This window comes from Melanerpes formicivorus, unplaced genomic scaffold, assembly GCF_026170545.1.
Source record: "Melanerpes formicivorus ecotype bairdi unplaced genomic scaffold, bMelFor1.0.p_v2 SCAF_5, whole genome shotgun sequence".
Taxonomy (NCBI): Eukaryota; Metazoa; Chordata; class Aves; order Piciformes; family Picidae; genus Melanerpes; species Melanerpes formicivorus.
Window position 1 is genome coordinate 36,261,416 of NW_027142357.1, and position 17,654 is coordinate 36,279,069.

At 41.6% G+C, this 17,654-nt stretch overlaps 1 protein-coding gene across 1 annotated transcript in view; it reads left to right on the plus strand.

Annotated features, from left to right (window-relative positions):
- The window catches only part of THSD7B (thrombospondin type 1 domain containing 7B), a 304,792-nt gene that overhangs the window by 124,859 nt on the left and 162,279 nt on the right, over window positions 1–17,654 (plus strand). Inside the window, exons 8-10 of the mRNA XM_068139154.1 lie at window positions 5,618–5,809; window positions 9,623–9,857; window positions 13,071–13,186. Of these exons, the coding sequence (XP_067995255.1) occupies window positions 5,618–5,809; window positions 9,623–9,857; window positions 13,071–13,186 (543 nt within the window). The remainder of the gene's footprint in view (window positions 1–5,617; window positions 5,810–9,622; window positions 9,858–13,070; window positions 13,187–17,654) is intronic.

Consider the following 17,654-nt stretch of genomic DNA (forward strand, 5'->3'; position numbering starts at 1 on the left):
AGCAATGCAGAAACAGTCTGAAATGCAATTCCTTCATCTCAAGCCATTCCCCAGCATGGAGGTCGCCGAAGTCTCCACACAGGTGTACAAAGCTGAAATCTTCAAAGACATTTTGCAGGTTTTCCTTTTCAAAAATGAGGGTGGTATGGTGGTGAATGCCAAAGGGAGGACATTCAGATTGTTATTGAATTGATCTTTCTATTTGTGCTGCCTGATGGGACTAGTGTTTTTGCTGCTTTAGTCATATCCTGTCCAGTGGACACTGGCCTTTTCTAGAGCCAGGAGGGATGTCTGTGACAGGAGTAATTAAACTGTGTCATAGGAGATAGGTACACAGGTCACTGGGAAGAATGAGACTAATACACCAGAGCTGCAAGGCATTATGTAAAATAGACAGATGCAATTAAATATTGAAGTGATTCAGAATGCAACATCTCTGTTGATTCAATGCCTCACCATGGAGTGTTATTTGGGGCTGTGGGAATGTCTTCCTCCTTTTAGAGCAGAAAAGACAATAAGAAAATTGCTACATTGCTGGGAGAGCCGAGCATGTTAGTTCAAGGTGGGTCTTATGTCATTCCTTATTTTGTTTCCCTTGTTTGGAAGAATTTAATTTGCTTTTAAGTGAATCAAAAATTCCACTCAGAATTGCACTTCTCCATGTAGCTTCTCTGTTACCTTGTTCAAGATTTCAAAATGAGGGACCAGTGCATTAGCTAATGATCAACCTTATTAGCAAATATATTTACAAAAATGCCATCCTTATCTTTTCTTCTTCAATTATTACACCTTGCCATTGGAAGAAAGTGGATTGAGTCTTTCCTATTATCTGGCAAATATATCCTGGGAATTTAGCTTTAACCGCCATACTAGTCAAGTATCATAGTATCATCATAGTATCATAGTATCATTCAGGGTTGGAAGGGACCACAAGAATCATCTAGTTCCAACCCCCCTGCCATGGGCAGGGACACCCCACACTAGATCAGGCTGCCCAGAGCCTCATCCAGCCTGGGCTTAAACACCTCCAGGGACGGGGCCTTGACCACCTCCCTGGACAACCCATTCCAGGGCTTCACCATTCTCATCGTGAAGAACCTCCTCCTCACATCTAGCCTGAATCTCCCCACCTCCAGCTTCCTTCCATTCCCCCTAGTCCTATCACTACCTGAGATCCTGAGAAGTCCTTCCCCAGCCTTCCTGTAGGCCCCCTTCAGATCCTGGAAGGCCACAATTAGGTCACCTCGGAGCCTTCTCTTCTCCAGACTGAACAGCCCCAACTCCTTCAGTCTGTCCTCACAGGAGAGGTGCTCCAGCCCTCTGATCATCCTTGTGGCCCTTCTCTGGACACCTTCCAGCACCTCCATATCTCTCTTGTAATAGGGTCTCCAGAACTGGAGGCAGTACTCCAGGTGGGGTCTCACCAGGGCTGAGTAGAGGGGGAGGATCACCTCCCTCGACCTGCTAGCCACACTTCTCCTGATGAGTTGGTCAGGATTGTTGCAGTGAAACATTTTGAATAGAAAACTCTAATATTTTGTCTTAACTAAAATTTTTTTTTTTTTTTAGCAAAGCATGCATTCCACAAAGCTGAGAAGAGAAACTGTGCTTAAGACATGAAATAGATAATTGCACATCCCTTGATGAGCACTTTGCCAGCTCCCTCAGTACCCTTGAGTGGTGGCCATCCAACCCCATAGCCTTGTGTGTGCGAAGATTGTAGAAAGGCCTAGAAAGATTAATTCAAATATCTGAGATAAGAATTAAACCATCAAGGTACTGGGTGAACAGTTTGGAAGCTCTGGAGAATTTAATATTCCCTGTAAAACCGTGACAGTACACAAAGCACACTTCAGATGTATCCTGTACTAGCATTTTTCATGGAAAATGAAAGATTATTACCTCCCTTTGTAGTATAGAACAGTTTTCTGAGAATTCTCTGCCAGGCAGCTGGTACAGAAGAACATTCCCCTTCCTCAGTAATACAAGCCAGTAATTAAACCTGAACACAGCGAAGAGAGCTATAAAGTAAATCAAAGTGAGTGTTGAATTGTACCTTCATGCACCGGGTGGTAAACTCTTTATAACAAAACTGCAAAGGTTCTTTTCTTTGCTGAGGAACCGTGAATTGCAGCCTCTTGTTTGCAGCAGTACTGTTGCTGTCACCTGCTGTAAATCCAGCCTGAAAGGAAACCACAGAGGGAAGAAGCTGGAAGCACATTTTGCTCTTTTGCCTCCTTTCCCCACAGGGTGCTCATTTGAAAATCTGTGGCACTTGGACTCATTGGTGGAGGAAGACTTGATCATCTTGAAGGTCTTCTCCAACCATTGTGATTCTGTTAAACCATCATAGTATCATTCAGGGTTGGAAGGGACCACACGGATCATCTAGTTCCAACCCCCCTGCCATGGGCAGGGACACCCCACACTAGATCAGGCTGCCCAGAGCCTCATCCAGCCTGGGCTTAAACACCTCCAGGGACGGGGCCTCGACCACCTCCCTGGACAACCCATTCCAGGGTTTCACCACTCTCATGGGGAAGAACCTCCTCCTCACCTCCAGCCTGAATCTCCCCACCTCCAGCTTCCTTCCATTCCCCCTAGTCCTATCACTACCTGAGATCCTGAGAAGTCCTTCCCCAGCCTTCCTGTAGGCCCCCTTCAGATACTGGAAGGCCACAATTAGGTCACCTCGGAGCTCACACCACCGCAAATCAGATCCAAGTGTTAAACCATCTGCTGTGTGGAATGGATTGGTCTTTGCAAAGACACAGAATCACAGAGTGGTAGGGGTTGGAAGGAACCTCTGAAGATCATCTAGTCCAACCCACCTGCTAAAGCAGGTTTACCTAGAGCAAGTTGCACAGGATTGTGTCCAGAAAATTAAATCAGTGGAAAGGCTCTCCTGGCTTTCAACTGGTAGGGTTTTCTCACACAGTTACATATGTAGCACAGTCTGATTGGTAGAAAAAATAATGAGCGAAATCCACAATTTGGTGAACTTTAAGGCACTCTCCTGCCATAAGCCCATATATAATGAAGGTAGCCTCTTACAAGGATGGAGGAGTGAGGGACATCCTTGCAGGCCAAGTGTCCTGTCTCATCTGTTCTCATTCAGAAACCTGCCACTGACTGTTTGCATGCTTCTTTGTGAGTGTCAGTGATGGAAGATGGGGATGGATGTTTTGCCCTACTTCACCAAAGCAAATAATCTCTTGATACTACTGTACCATTGACTCCTAAAATCACGCCTGCCCAGGATCTCCTTATGTTATCTGCTGCCATACAGACAAGCTGTCAAAATGTTAGCAGGCATTTTGACACTGAAAGGACTCAGGAAGGCAGCTGGAATAAGGCATCTGGGTTTATTTGATGGGTTTTAATTTATTTATTTTTTCTCTAAAGATACTTCTCAGCATTATGGGAGCATCCACTGCAGCAGTGGTGATAATGGGCTAGTTGAAGTGAATGATGGATTAAGCTTGGTTTGCAGGCATGCCAAGCACAGTACAGGAAGATGGGAGCTGTCTGTGAGGAGGTTGTTGGTCTCCATTTTCTTACCGAACAGACTTAAAATCATGGCTGCAAAGCCTGTGCATACTGAGCCTTTCCTGATGAGCACAGGTGTATGCAAGGGAGTGGGAATATAAAAAGAAAGTATTTTTAAGCATGTATTGCAGTCTGATTGCCTGCTAGATTCTCCGTTACTTCTCATGATATGCTTGAAAAGTTTTATTTGTGCCTTGGGGGCGATGAGCCTGTCTTCATTTAGGGATGCAGCCACAGATAATGCCACCAGGCTATTGACAGCTTTATGTGCTCCTGCTAGCGCCTGCCTCTCTTATTTACTCACTCACAGAAGTGTTGTCTTGCAGAAGCAATAGGGTTTTCTACCCTCCCAGTTATAATTGCATCCTGGGCCACCTTGTTACAGAGCCTGCTCCTGTAGTGTGAGGTGAACGAGCGAGTTGTTGCCATTATCAATTTTAATATTTTTTCCCCCTACGTATAATTGAGCTCAGTTAAGTCATTATGGTTGTTTCCTAGGTTCATAATTAAAGAACCCTCAAAGGAGAGTTTTGTAACTATTATAAGGGCAAAATGTTCAGTGTGAGCCTGTTGTTTATAAACAGCCAAATCTGAGCTTCCAGACATTTTGAATTTGTAGCTGAGAATTCTTGAAGGGTCCAGAAGTATTAAACAAGTGAATAAAGTAACAAAGCAGGGCAGTGAGGCTCGTGAAGGGCCTGGAGCACAAGGCCTATGAAGAGCATCTGGGAGCGCTGAGGTTGTTCAGTCTGGAGAAGAGGAGGCTGAGGGGAGACCTCATTGCTCTCTACAAGTACCTGATGGGAGGAGAGGCCCAGCCTCTTCTCCTTGGTGTCGAGAGACCAGACTAGAGGAAGTGGTTACAAGTTGCTCCAGGGGAGTTTCGGGCTGGATGCTTGGAATTATTTCTTCACAGAGAGGATCATCAAACATTGGAATGTCAGCCCAGGGCAGTGGCGGAGTCACTGTCCCTGGAGGTGCTTAAGCAGCATGTAGACCTGGAGCTTAGGGACATGGTTTGGTGCTGACCCTTCAGTGCTGGGTCCAGGGCTGGACTGGGTGATCTTTGAGGTTTCTTCCAACCAGATACATTCTGTGGATCTCAGTCTTGTCTGTTCATTGCTTCAATGATCATTACAAGATGCTTGGTGTAATTCAGTACTTAAGGAGTTACATTTTAGGAGTTTTATGAATTAAAACTTCTTGCAAATGCTATGTAATTTCTCCAATTACTAGACACTTCCTTTGTAATTTTAGAAATAAAATTATATGTTACTTTGCTTTTTAAAAAGGATACTCCGCTTGCTGTCCCTTTCACATGCATTGTTTTGCTGCTCATTCTGCCTGCTGTTCTTTTAGCTGGTAGGTTTTTCCCCCACCATCCCCACCCCCAGTATCCTACCTTCTTGTTGAAAAGGGGTTTGGAAAGATGCTTCCCCACTGGAGGTGCACTTTGGTTCGGGTCCCTTGGTTTATCTCCAGCACAAAATATTTTTTCTCTGGCTGGCAGTGGTCCAACAGATCCATTAGTGATTATCTCCTAGTTTGGGAGTGAGAAGTAGTCAGAAATGGTATGTGGTTAGTTCTGGTGAGGTTTGAGAAGCACCAAAACATCTATTGGACACTTGTCTGACCTGCAGGCAGTCAAAAATTGTATTCTGTGGGGACCTGCACAATTCACATTGAGGAAAATAGGTTCTGAGGGTGGAGATTGCTGGAAAACAGAGAGTAATTATAATCAGAATTGATGATAATTAGTATTACAGCCTTTTACTGATTTAATTATCTCATTCCTTGTGCCTGCTTGCTTTATAAAGTGGACTGCAGCCAAGATGCCACACACAAAACTTGAGAAACATTCTTTAATTTTTCTTTTTTTTGCAGAAATACATAAGTTAACTGTTTAAGTGTTGTATTTTGAAGCCTGAAGCCTAACCATGTTTTCTTTAGTAGTGAATTCTTTCACAGGCAGGTGGACTTGTGATGTAAGTTAGTGTTTGATGCAGGCTGTGGATATTGAACCAAGCTGAGCCTTCCCTCATGTCTTGTCTTGGTTTGTTTGCTCCAGGTGAAGAAGTACCACATCATCTCTGCTCAGAGGTGCCCCGTCCTGACGTCATGGCTTGTGAAATCCCTTGTGCAACAGACTGTGTGATCAGTGAGTGGTCCCCATGGTCGCCCTGTTCCCACTCATGCTCCGGTAAAAACGCTGAGGGCAGTCAAAGCAGGAGTAGGTCCATCTTGGCTCTTCCAGCTGAGGGTGAGTGGTAAACATTTTTGGATTAATCACTGCTTGTTTGTTAAATGCATTTCCCAGGCAAACTGTGTTTAGATTGGAGCCAACCCCAGTACCCTAGCAGTGAGGAATAGTACTTAATGCTTGTCTGTACTTCATGCCTGGCAAGTAAAATATCTTTATGGGTTTTAGTTAATGCATGTGTCACTTAGAGAAAATCTGTCACAGTTCAAAATTATTTACTTCAGCCTATGAATTCTTGTCAATTGAAGGCCAGTCTAGGGGTGAATTTACTTCAGGAGAGCTACATCCTATACTAATGAAATTGCTTCATGACACAAACCCATCACCCAAGTGTCTTTATATAGGAACATATTGATACCAATTTAGAAAACAGCAGTGAGCTGTGAAAAATGAGTAAACAGAAGAGGACCTGTTTATGTTATTAATGCAGACCTAGGATGTATTGACCTTGTTTTGCTATTGAAGTAAGTAAATAGCTTTTGATGAACATATATAATTTCCTCTGGATCTTCATGGACACATCACATATCTGGATTTTTACACAGCAACATCAGTGGTACAATTATTTGCAGAAACTATTTCCTATGAGAAGTGTAGTCTTCTAACTGCCGTTACTCATATGGTAATTCATTTATATGTTGATCTGTCACACAGGATTTGAAAGGTGTCACATCAAGTGCATAAAAATTCATAAACCCTGTACAGGTCTAAAAGACTAAAGCCTTGTTGACACGATAAGAATATCTACCGTTGTCAGTACTATGTGCAGCTAATGCAACAGCAAAACACTTCCAGATGCAAATCTCATGTAGGACTCTGTGAAGTGCTCTTTGGTAAATTATCGTTAAACCCACCCACTGTTTCTGGGGCAATGTAAGGACTTGCAGTCCCTTACTTGTGTGAATGGTCTGTATTCACATAAACATCCTTATAGGCACTTGGGAAAAATTGGGACCCTTCAGGATGAAAGCTGCTATATAATTGGCAATTAAATAATAATAACTACTGCTAAAAAAAGTCTATGGGCTAGAGAGCAATCAAAATGGAAAAAAAAAAAAAAAGAAAAAAGAAAAAAAGTTAGCTTCTTATTTTCCATGGAAGTAATGGATCGAAAATCACAAATAAACAAGGAACTATGAAAGTGAAGTGTTGAAGAAGTGAATTCTTGGTCATCTCAACCTGAAATACACAAAACAAAAACTGATGTGCTTTGAACTGAACACTTGACATTTCTGAGGAAGGAATAATCAACTGTTAAAGGCAAATGTCCCAACTGTGGTGTGTGTTTTTAGTGATGATGATACGCAGATAGACATCTCCATATGGATAACCAGTGATTGGTCTGACCTTGTGGAGACTGGGCGACAATTTAATACCGGTATCACTGCAATGTTGTTACCTGCTTTCTCCTATTCTTTCATACCAAACTTACAGCTGAGTCACCAACTTCTACAGAGCTCTGCTACCTTTACAAGTGACATTTTGTTTGTCCTCTATCAGCTGAGGCAATGTTAGCTGTGGATGCCATCTCACAGGCTGACTTTGATTTAAACCCTTGAGTCACAGTATCACAGTATAACTAAGGTTGGAAGAGACCTCGAGGATCATCGAGTCCAACCTATCAACACAGACCCCATGACTAGACCATGGCACCAAGTGCCATGTCCAATCTCCTCTTGAACGCCTCCAGGGATGGTGACTCCACCACCTCCCTGGGCAGCACATTCCAATGATGAATGACTCGCTCGGTGAAGAACTTCCTCCTCACCTTGAGTCTAAACCTCCCCTGGCACAGCTTGAGACTGTGTCCCCTTGTTCTGGTGCTGGTTGCCTGGGAGAAGAGACCAACCCCTTCCCGGCTACAACCACCTTTCAGGTAGCTGTAGAGGGCAATGAGGTCTCCCCTGAGCCTTCTCTTTTCCAGTCAATTTCTCCAAGCTGTTCACCACCTCCCAGAGTATGATAACCAGGAAGGTGTTGATGAAAGTCGAGGGTCTTGGTTTGAAACAGGTTTTAAAAGGTATTTCTTTACTCAGCAAACCTCTGAAACATGGTGCAAGAGTAGGCTATGGAGGCAGGGAGCCTCAGCAGGTTTAAAAGGGATTAAATGGATGAACACCAGGTGCATAACAAGTCTGTAAATGGCTAGGCAGTGGTATGTTTTTCTGCTTTCCTTGTACAAAAGTTGTCAATGAGCTGCAGAAAGTGGCCAGATTCTTGTGCTTTTTATAAACTGCATCTCCTGCTTGTCGTTCTGCAGGCAGACCATGGACCTTGGGGCATGCCTTATTATCTTCAGTTAGAGCTGCCTCAGTATTATTCTGCCTTCTTTAGGAGACCTTCTTCACCATGGGTATTCTTGAAAACAACACCTTAATTTTTCCCTGGGAAGCTCAACATTTGAGCTAGATTTTTTTGTTTGTTTGGGTTTGTTTTGGGTTTCTTTCTAATGGGCCAGGCATTTTGCCATTTACTTGCTGCATTTACTCACCAGAGCAATAACTGGTCTGCATTTCTCCTGCCAAGTCAAAATCTTCAGGAAAAAATTTACCTGGGGCATTTTGTGATTCTGTGATTTTTCTACTCCACCATAATACTAAAAACATATGAGACCAAAACCTATGTGGGACAGTCCATTTTCATGAAAAGAGGAATGGTAATGTGACTTAATTACCTAAATAAGCATGCTAAGAAATGTCTCTTTATTTTCTCAGTTCTATTCATTGTGGCCATTTGGGGTCAAACCTTATTGGAGAAGACTTAGTCCTGCAAGGCTATAGGGATTCTTTCAAGGAATCATATACCTTCATCTCTTGCTTTCTTGTTATTTTGTTTTGGATATTTTTTCCCCCCCTATAGTAGGATGTAAAGGTGCTCTGAACCATGTGGTATCTGACCCTAGCAGTTCAATTCTTTCAAAATCTGCAACGCTTTGCCCATGTCCCAACTTGCCAGATTCTCTCTCCTGAAAGAGAACAGTTTTGATTTTAGTCATTTTTACGTCTTTCTTCCTAAAATGATGGTGCTTAGTGTTAAATTTCACTGCATTACTCCTTTGCTTTTGAGCTCTGAACATCTGTTGCTTTTATGGGATAAATTCGGGCTGTTGGCTAGAGTGTTAAAGCTTCTGGGGAGGCTGTTCAAGCTCCTGCACTTTGTGGATTTATTGCCAGTTGTTGACAAACTGCAGCAGCTTAGCAAAATCTTTGGACACCAGTTTGAAGGATTCTGCTCCAGAAAAGTAAAAGCTTCATACTCAAAATGTATCTTTCATGTTTCCCCCTCTTTGATTTGCAGATGTGGGTATTTGGTACATTCCTCCATCAGTACAGTTCAGAACCCTCTACAGCTCAGCTCTGTAAGAAAACATGTGAAAAGAGTGCAAGTATTAGAAAGAGATATTCCTCCTTTGGAAATTAGCAAAGAGAATGAACATAAAAATAATGTTTAATTTGTCTTTAAATCTAATTGCATGTTTTCTGAGTGATACTGGCATTTAAATGGAATTAACTTGGCTGTGTGTAGGAGTATCAATAAGGTAACTCAGAAATATACTTTGCCTATTTCTGTTTCAATTATGCATTGGGATACAATTTTATGCAAGGCTAGTTTAATGGGGAAACGATATTTTAGAAGGTTGTTGTTGCAGCCATAAAGGTCAACAGCTTTATTTAAGCATTATTTGTTTATCATTTGTTTTTAAATGAGGGAAATTAAGATATTAAGGAAATCAAAGATTTTTATTTATTTTTCCACATCAACCTTTTGCTACATGCCATAACATAAATATGTTGCTCTCTTGACTGTTTGCAGGTGGCAAAGCCTGTCCCCCTGACCGAGCCCTACGGGAGCATCGGGCCTGTAATGATCACCCATGTGTGCATTTCTTCTGGGAAACTTCTCCCTGGAGCTCTTGCTCTAAAGATGCTCTGGTAACTGGACTCAATGGAACCATTAATTGGAGTGGAGAAGCCACTTGTGGAGTAGGCATACAGACAAGGAAGGTCTTCTGCATGAAGAGCAGTTCTGGCCAGGTCACACCTAAAAGGTATTTAAAGAAAGGTTATTAGTGATTATTTGAAGATACAATGGAAGGCATATGAAGGCATTTTCAGCGAGTACATGCAATCTGCAGCCTTGAAAAGAATTTTGGTTTTGGTACTAATTCTCCAGCTACTATGAAAGGGATACTAATATGTTAAAAAAATAAATAGCCAGCCCCTTTTTAATTTTCTGTGTAAATCCAGGCAAAAATGCATGTTTTCAGTGATGTAGATTTTGTTTCTCTGCAGCTCCTCTGTTATTCTAATTTACAGTTTTCTGCAAATATTTTTCCTGAAGGACACATGTGAGGAAAATATAAAATACATCTGAATATGGTGTTCACCAGTATGTTATTAAGAATGCTCCAATAAAACAGAAAAAGGAAATAGAGTTTGCATTATATTTACACCACAATAAGGCAGAACCATATGTGTGATCTATATCGTTCAGTTGATTTATATAGCTTCTGTAATGTGCTACAAACACAACAAAATTATGTATTCTGCAGTGCAAATACTCTGAATTTGGCTTTGCTTTACTAAATGAGGAAAATAAGTATCACAGATGTTTTCCCCAATATCAAAAAATCAAGACATTGCTAATTATTTTTTGCACTGTTAATGAGTCTAGAGACTTAGAACAGAGTTTCATTTCTTATGGTAGCTTTCATAACAGTCCTGCTCGTATGAGCAGACTGTGTTGATATCAGTAAAGTTAATTAAAATTCTTGAGGTTAATGAGATTAATTAAATAAAAGGAGAGAAATCCAGTGTTCATGTATGTCTATAATACATTGATATGCTGTAACTTTACCTAACTAAACATATAGTTTGTAGAGCTGTATAATATCTAAGATAGTTGTTTGTCCCCTCCACATTTGGGATGGAGTAAGGGGAAGTGGAACCAAAGTGGGTAAGTAAATACTTAGGTGAAGTATGTGACGGGAAAGCAGAGTTTCAGTAGTGGAAAAATCCTGCCAAAATGAGAGATTAGTGTACTGGGGACTTTGGAAGGTGTCTTTGGTATGGTATCTTCTGTGCTGCAGCATTCCTTGTTTAATGGATGGACTGCTGAGTCCTTTGAAGGAGTTCTTACTGACATTGCTGCTTCTGCTACTATGCATTGTTCTTACAGTTTCACAGTTTCATAGTTTCATTTAGGGTTGGAAGGGACCACAATGATCATCTAGTTCCAACCCCCCTGCAGCCTGCTCTTAAACACCCCCAGGGATGGGGCCTCGACCACCTCCCTGGACAACCCATTCCAGGGTCTCACCACTCTCATGGTGAAGAACCTCCTCCTCACATCCAGCCTGAATCTCCCCACCTCCACTTGAGGGAGATGGTTCCAAGTGAATGAATAAAACCTCAAAGTTTCAGAATGAAATACGATTCCTGCCCAGGAGGGTCCAGACTGGCCTAGCACTGAGTGGTGCCAACTGTGGCTGTTTTGTGTTTTGACTTGATGAAAACTGACCCAATGTAATATTGAATTTACAACTGCTATGGTGAAAGCCTACCATTAATATGACTTCAGAAATGGGATAAGCAATGTAAATGAATAACCTTTGTGTGTTGGCCTACTCTATTTGTTTGTGTTCTGCGTTGTTGCTGATTTCATTAAGAAAACCAACACTCTATCTAAAGAAGATGCAAGGCACAGAAAGACAAATAACATGAAAATTTTTGCAGAAAAAAAATACTACCATGTCTTCTGTTAGATAACAGTAATCTCCCCTCTAGGATAATGAAGCTTAATGAGAAGACATGTCTCTGTATTTATTTTCTTTTAAATCATACCTATAAGTATCTTGTTACTTATCTCACTAACTTCGTGACTTGAAGATTTATTTTCTTTCTTACAAAGGTTTCGTGGGATACTCCTTTTTCATATGGTATAATTTTATGTGGCATGAATTACTAAGGATTTTTGACTGCTCTTTCTCGTAGCAATTAATGAAAATTAGAAGAGAGTAATTCCCTATCTATTCCCTCACTTAAAATGCAAGATCTGCCTGATTCCAGAAACTCGTCCCTTTTCTCAGCTTTTGAGATTTTTATATATTAACTGCCTGTGTCTGAAACTTTTATTAGAATATGCACAGCCTATTTTTCATTAAGGAGTTAAAAGTGAATAAAAAATAAATAAATCACAGAGTTCTTCCTAAATAAGGAACAAGGTTTCAAAGATCACTTTAAGCTATTTTTGTGCTTTGTAGGAGTTGAAAGTGGAGGAATCTCACATCAGTCTTTAGACACGGCACAGTTGTAAGTGTTTTGCAGTTACAAGCGGTTTGACTGATCTGATCTGAGCAGTCTGACTAATCTGAGGGGTTCTCCTCCCCCTCTGCTCGGCCCTGGTGAGACCACACCTGGAATACTGTAACCAGTTTCCAGCTCCCCATTATAAGAGGGATGGGGATCTGCTGGAGAGAGTCCAACAGAGAGCTATGAGGATGATAGTGGGAGTGGAACATCTCTCCTATGAAGAGGAACTGAGAGAACCGTTCCTGTTCATGAGAGGAGGAGGCTAAGAGGGAATCCTACCAATGTCTATAAATATCTGAGGGGTGGGTGTCAAGAGGAAGGTACCAGTCTCTTTTCAGTGGTGCCCAGCTACAGGACACGGAACAACAGCTATAATCTGGAACACAGGAATTTCCACCTCAACACAAGGAGACACTTCTTTATGGTGAGGGTGCTGGAGCACTGGAACAGGCTGCCCAGAAAGGTTGTGGAGTCTCCCTCTCTGGAGACTTTCAAAACCTGACTGGATGTGTTCCCATGTGGCCTGCCCTAGGTGATCCTGCTTTTGGAGGTCCCTTCCAACCCCTAACATTCAGTAATTCTGTGATGGTTGTTGCATGTTATGTTTAAACAAGACTACTCATTTTAAACATAACTACTCATTTTCATGGGTAATATGTGTATCTCTTTCACTTCAGTAAGCCTTTTATTTTAGGTGTCTGAGACAGTTATATTTAACTTGCAGTTGTAAAGACAGGGTCCACACTTATTTTTTTTTTAACATTTGAAGTGACCTACATTCAGTTGGGCTATATGAGTGCAAAGAATTAAAATGAAGCTTGCTGTGACCAGCAGTGATATCTTTGGTATGCCAGTACACTCACAGCCCTGTGAGAGTCTTAGGAATAAAACATATCCCCAAAGTTTTAATTAGTTTTTGGTGTATTTTGTCTTTGGTTTTGGATCAATAGGTGTCCAGAGTCCATCAAACCTGAGACTGTGCGGCCATGTCTCCTCCTCTGCAAGAAAGACTGCATTGTTACTCCTTTCAGTGAGTGGACTCCCTGTCCAACAGCATGTCAGCCTGGTAAGCCTTTAAGAAGAGGCCAAAGTCTGGGGGAAAATTGGAGAATTGGTCTAGAAATGTGTGGTAGTTGTAGCTCAAGTCAGTCTAATAACTTTTAGGGCATTCCTCTGAACAAGTCTTTTTTCAGAGAGGGACCTGGGGGTACTGGTCGATGGTAGGCTGAACATGAGCCTGCAGTGTGCCCAGGCAGCCAAGAGGGCCAATGGCATCCTGGCCTACATCAGGAACAGTGTGGCCAGCAGGAGCAGGGAGGTCATTCTGCCCCTGTACACTGCACTGGTTAGGCCACACCTCGAGTCCTGTGTCCAGTTCTGGGCCCCTCAGTTTAGGAAGGATGTTGACTTGCTGGAATGAGTCCAGAGAAGAGCAACAAAGTTGGTGAGGGGTTTGGAAGACAAGCCCTATGAGGAGAGGCTGAGGGAGCTGGGGTTGCTTAGCCTGGAGAAGAGGAGACTCAGGGGTGACCTTATCACTCTCTACAACTACGTGAAGGGAGGTTGTAGACAGGCGGATGATGGTCTCTTCTCCCAGGCAGCCAGTACCAGAACAAGAGGACACAGTCTCAGGCTGTGCCAGGGGAGGTTCAGGTTGGATGTTAGGAAGAAGTTCTATACAGAAAGAGTGATTGCGCTATGGAATGGGCTGCCCAAGGAGGTGGTGGAGTCGCCGTCATTGAAGGTGTTCAGAAGGAGACTTGATGTTGTGCTTGGTGCCATGGGTTAGCTGTTTGGGTGGGTTGGATTGGTTGATGGGTTGGACATGATGATCTTGAAGGTCTCTTCCAACCTGGTTTGGTTTATTCTAATAAAGGTTTATTCTAATAAAGTTTTGGACCTGGGCTGTTGTTAACATTGACATTGTTGGAGGGGATGTGATCAGGTTTGGGTATGTAAGTTCCCTCTATCTGGAATAAATTGCTTCTGTGCTCCCTTCTGTAATTAGGGGACTGAAATATCTGCTATATGAGGAAAGGTTGAGAGAGCTGGGTTGGAAAGGAGGAGACCCAGGGTGGGGAGGATCTCTTTGATGCTTATCAATATCTAAAGGGCACATGTCAGGAGGATGGAGCCAGACTTGTCTCAGTGGTGTCTGGTAACAGAACAAGGGGCGCATGAGGTTCCACATCAACATAACAAAAACATTCTTCACTTTGAGGATGGCAGAGTGCTGGAACAGGCTACACAAAGAGGTTGTGGACTGTCTCTGAAGGCATTCAAAACCTGCCTGGATGTGTTCCTGTGTGATTTACTCCAGATAATCCTAGATAATCTAGCAAGAGGGGTGGACTAGATGAGGTCTGTTCCAGGCCCTGGCATTTTGTTGTTCTGCCTTCAAAGTCTGAAGTCCAAGGTTCCAATATTGCAGGGCTATAAATGGAAATGCTACATTAGATGGAATTTATTTCTCTTGACCAACCTAATTGTATAGGTGCATATTTGCAGCTATGTGCAGAGTGGTACAAATAACTCATGTGCTTCATGGTTTTTCAAAGACCATCTATTTCTTTGATCTGGTTGATTAGCTTTTGGACACTAAGTATTTAAGAAAGCTTCCTCCTAATGATCTAGTGCTGGGTTTTGTGACAAATTTGTGTATTTCGTTAATTGTTCAGATGAAAGCCTTCTCAGTTATCAGAATGTTTCATTATTGTTCATGGCTTGCTTGTCCTTCAAAGATTCTCACTGAATGCTCTAGCACAGTCCTTGTTAGATTTTACAGGAAAATGAGTTGCTTTCTAAAACAGTGAATCCTGTTTTAATTAGCAATTTATTTTTAGACTTTAAACGAGCTGCCTACGAAGAAGCAGAATAAATTACCTGGGAAATTACTTTGTTTATTAAATAATAGTCTACAATTAAAATGAGAAGGGATTAATTATTTAACCTGCTTGGCAGTGTTATCATTTTAATATAATTCTAAATTAAAAGTTCTTAGATGGAGGAGTTTGGGTTTTGCTACATCTGTTATTGATATGGCTGCATTGCAAGGTTTAGGGTTAGTTTCTTTTAATTTAATTTGCATTGCACAATTAAAACCTCAACATGGTAATGAAATTTTCTAAACCACTCTACATAAGTGAATGCTTAGGAGTTGGGGGGGGGGGGGGTGAGGCTTTTTAAAAGAAATCTTATATGTAATGAAAACAATATACAGATGGTGAATTACTAAGCAGGTCAAGTAGGGACAGGTATGGCCTGGCAGATCTAAAATTAAATGTGTACTAGCATAAGATCAGAGCTTAGACAAACATGTAATCACTAAATCAACTTTACACAGAACTTTACCAGCTAAGCTGTTTGTAGTTTATCTGAGAAAATGCATCCAACTTTATTACCTAACAATAAAAACAGCTGACATTTTCCCTACATTTAAATGTCATCAGACAACTGGCTGTCTTCTGGCAAAGGATTATGTCATACCTCACAAGTACAGACAGCAGTGAACTTAGGGCAATAACAGATGGAGGGGAAACATAATTCACAAAAGAAGTGCAGTTCAATCCAAACACCTGTTGGTGAGGCAAGAACAGGGAGGTTGTTGCACGTTATTGATTCTCTGCCATTTCAGATACTTAAAGGTGACAACTGTGTACCACAATCTTCTATAATATATCTGTTTTAATGGGTCTTTGAGGATGAATTGAAACAAGAATCAAAGAATCAATATGGAGTTTCAGAATATTAAATGGTTTGGATGAGCAGCATGTAGATTTTCCTGTCACCTGCTTTCCTGGTGGTGAAAGTGTCCTGGAGAGGTAGCTGCTTGCAGTGTGGTTGGTGTGGTCTCTGGTTTGTCAACGTAGATATAAAGTGGGGGGATGAAAAAGCAAGTAAGTACCTGGCAGTAATTAACATTTTTCATCTTCCTTCTGAAAACAGTACATATAAGTACCTCTCCTCTTCTAGGCATTGGTTGTCAAGAGTGGAGGTTGCTTAATTGTCTAAACAGTTGTCTAAACCTGATGGAACCTTGAGCAAGCTGATCTAATTGCGGATGTCCCTGCTTACTGAAGGGGGGTTGGACTAGTTGACCTTTAAAGGTCCCTTCCAACCCAATGCATTCTATGAGTCTATAAATTTTAGGTAGTAACTGTTCTATTTATTTCCCCATGTCTTAAATAGGATTTGAAATGAGATTGTGTAAAAGTTGAGCAAGGATGCCATGATAACAACTTCCAATGACCTCTGCGTTATGTCAGCTGTTAAGGGTCTGACACTTCCAATTCTCATAAACAAACCAGAGCTAGTCAAAGTTGTAGACTCACCCTTGCAAAAGTTCCTGTCAGTACAAAAATACTGGAGACGGCTCTGATATTGTTGACTGAAATCTCAGAGAACCTGACTTTATTTGTGTGCTTAGAGCCTTGTGATGACAGACTCTGCCTTTCCCTCTAGTCAGGAGCAAAGAATATGAAGCTGAATTGTTCCTGTAAAAGCTGGACCAGATATAGCACACTCTACTATAATCAACAAGGATTTTGTCCCACGTCTGAGAATGGCCATACACCTTTCTGAGCCCTGGCAGGGTACTGTCTTGGGATTCAAATGAAGAAGGAGGAAAGATGCAAGACAAAGGGAGGAATGAGCAGAGTGGACTTATAGGAGTCATGTGAATCTGTGTGTAAGGAGAGGAGATTGGAGGCTGGTGGGACAGGGAGGCGGGAGTGGAAACATAGGTAAGTCACCCCTGAAATGTTCAAACAGCATTAGCTGAGTTGCAAAGTCAATGACACAGAAGTAAGGATGGCCTTGAGATCCTGAGGCTTGATTTTTGTCAGGAGGGCAAGGTGTCATAGCCATGCTTGAAATCAGCCAAAGCCCAGATTTAAAAGGACAATCCTCCATAATGCTAATACACTAGAAAATCAGGCTATAGCTGTTTTAAATTAGATATAAAAATTATGTTCATTAACATTTGTAAGAAATGCTGTAGAAAAGCCAATGAGGAAATTCAATTTGGAAAATGGGGTTTGAGTAATGTGCAATAAATGTTGAGGATAATTTAGTTTCTTGAGGTGAAGAAAATTACTGAGGGAACCTCATTTAGATTTGGTACTGATTAATAGGAAGGAAATGGCTAAAATTCTAATGGTAGTAGGTAATTTGAATGAAAATCATCATGAAGTGATCGAGTTCACGATTTCTAGAAGAAGGGAAGGATGGCAATATCAGCAAGACAGTTTTAAAAAAGACAAACTTCAACAAGCTGAGAGAATTGGTAGCTACACCTCTTGGGACCATGTTCTGTGCAGAGAGTTACCAATAATAACTGTGCAGAGGGCTGAAGCTCTACTGGAATCTACTTTCTATCCTAAAACTATTACAATAGGAAGTAGTAGCACAGGCAAGCAAAACACATGTAGGACTATATACGACTTCCATGCTCAAGCTTCAAACCATGAAGAGGAAAACATCAATCACAGCTACCTAAGTCCTTTTCTTATCTTTCCTCATCATGAGAGTTGTTC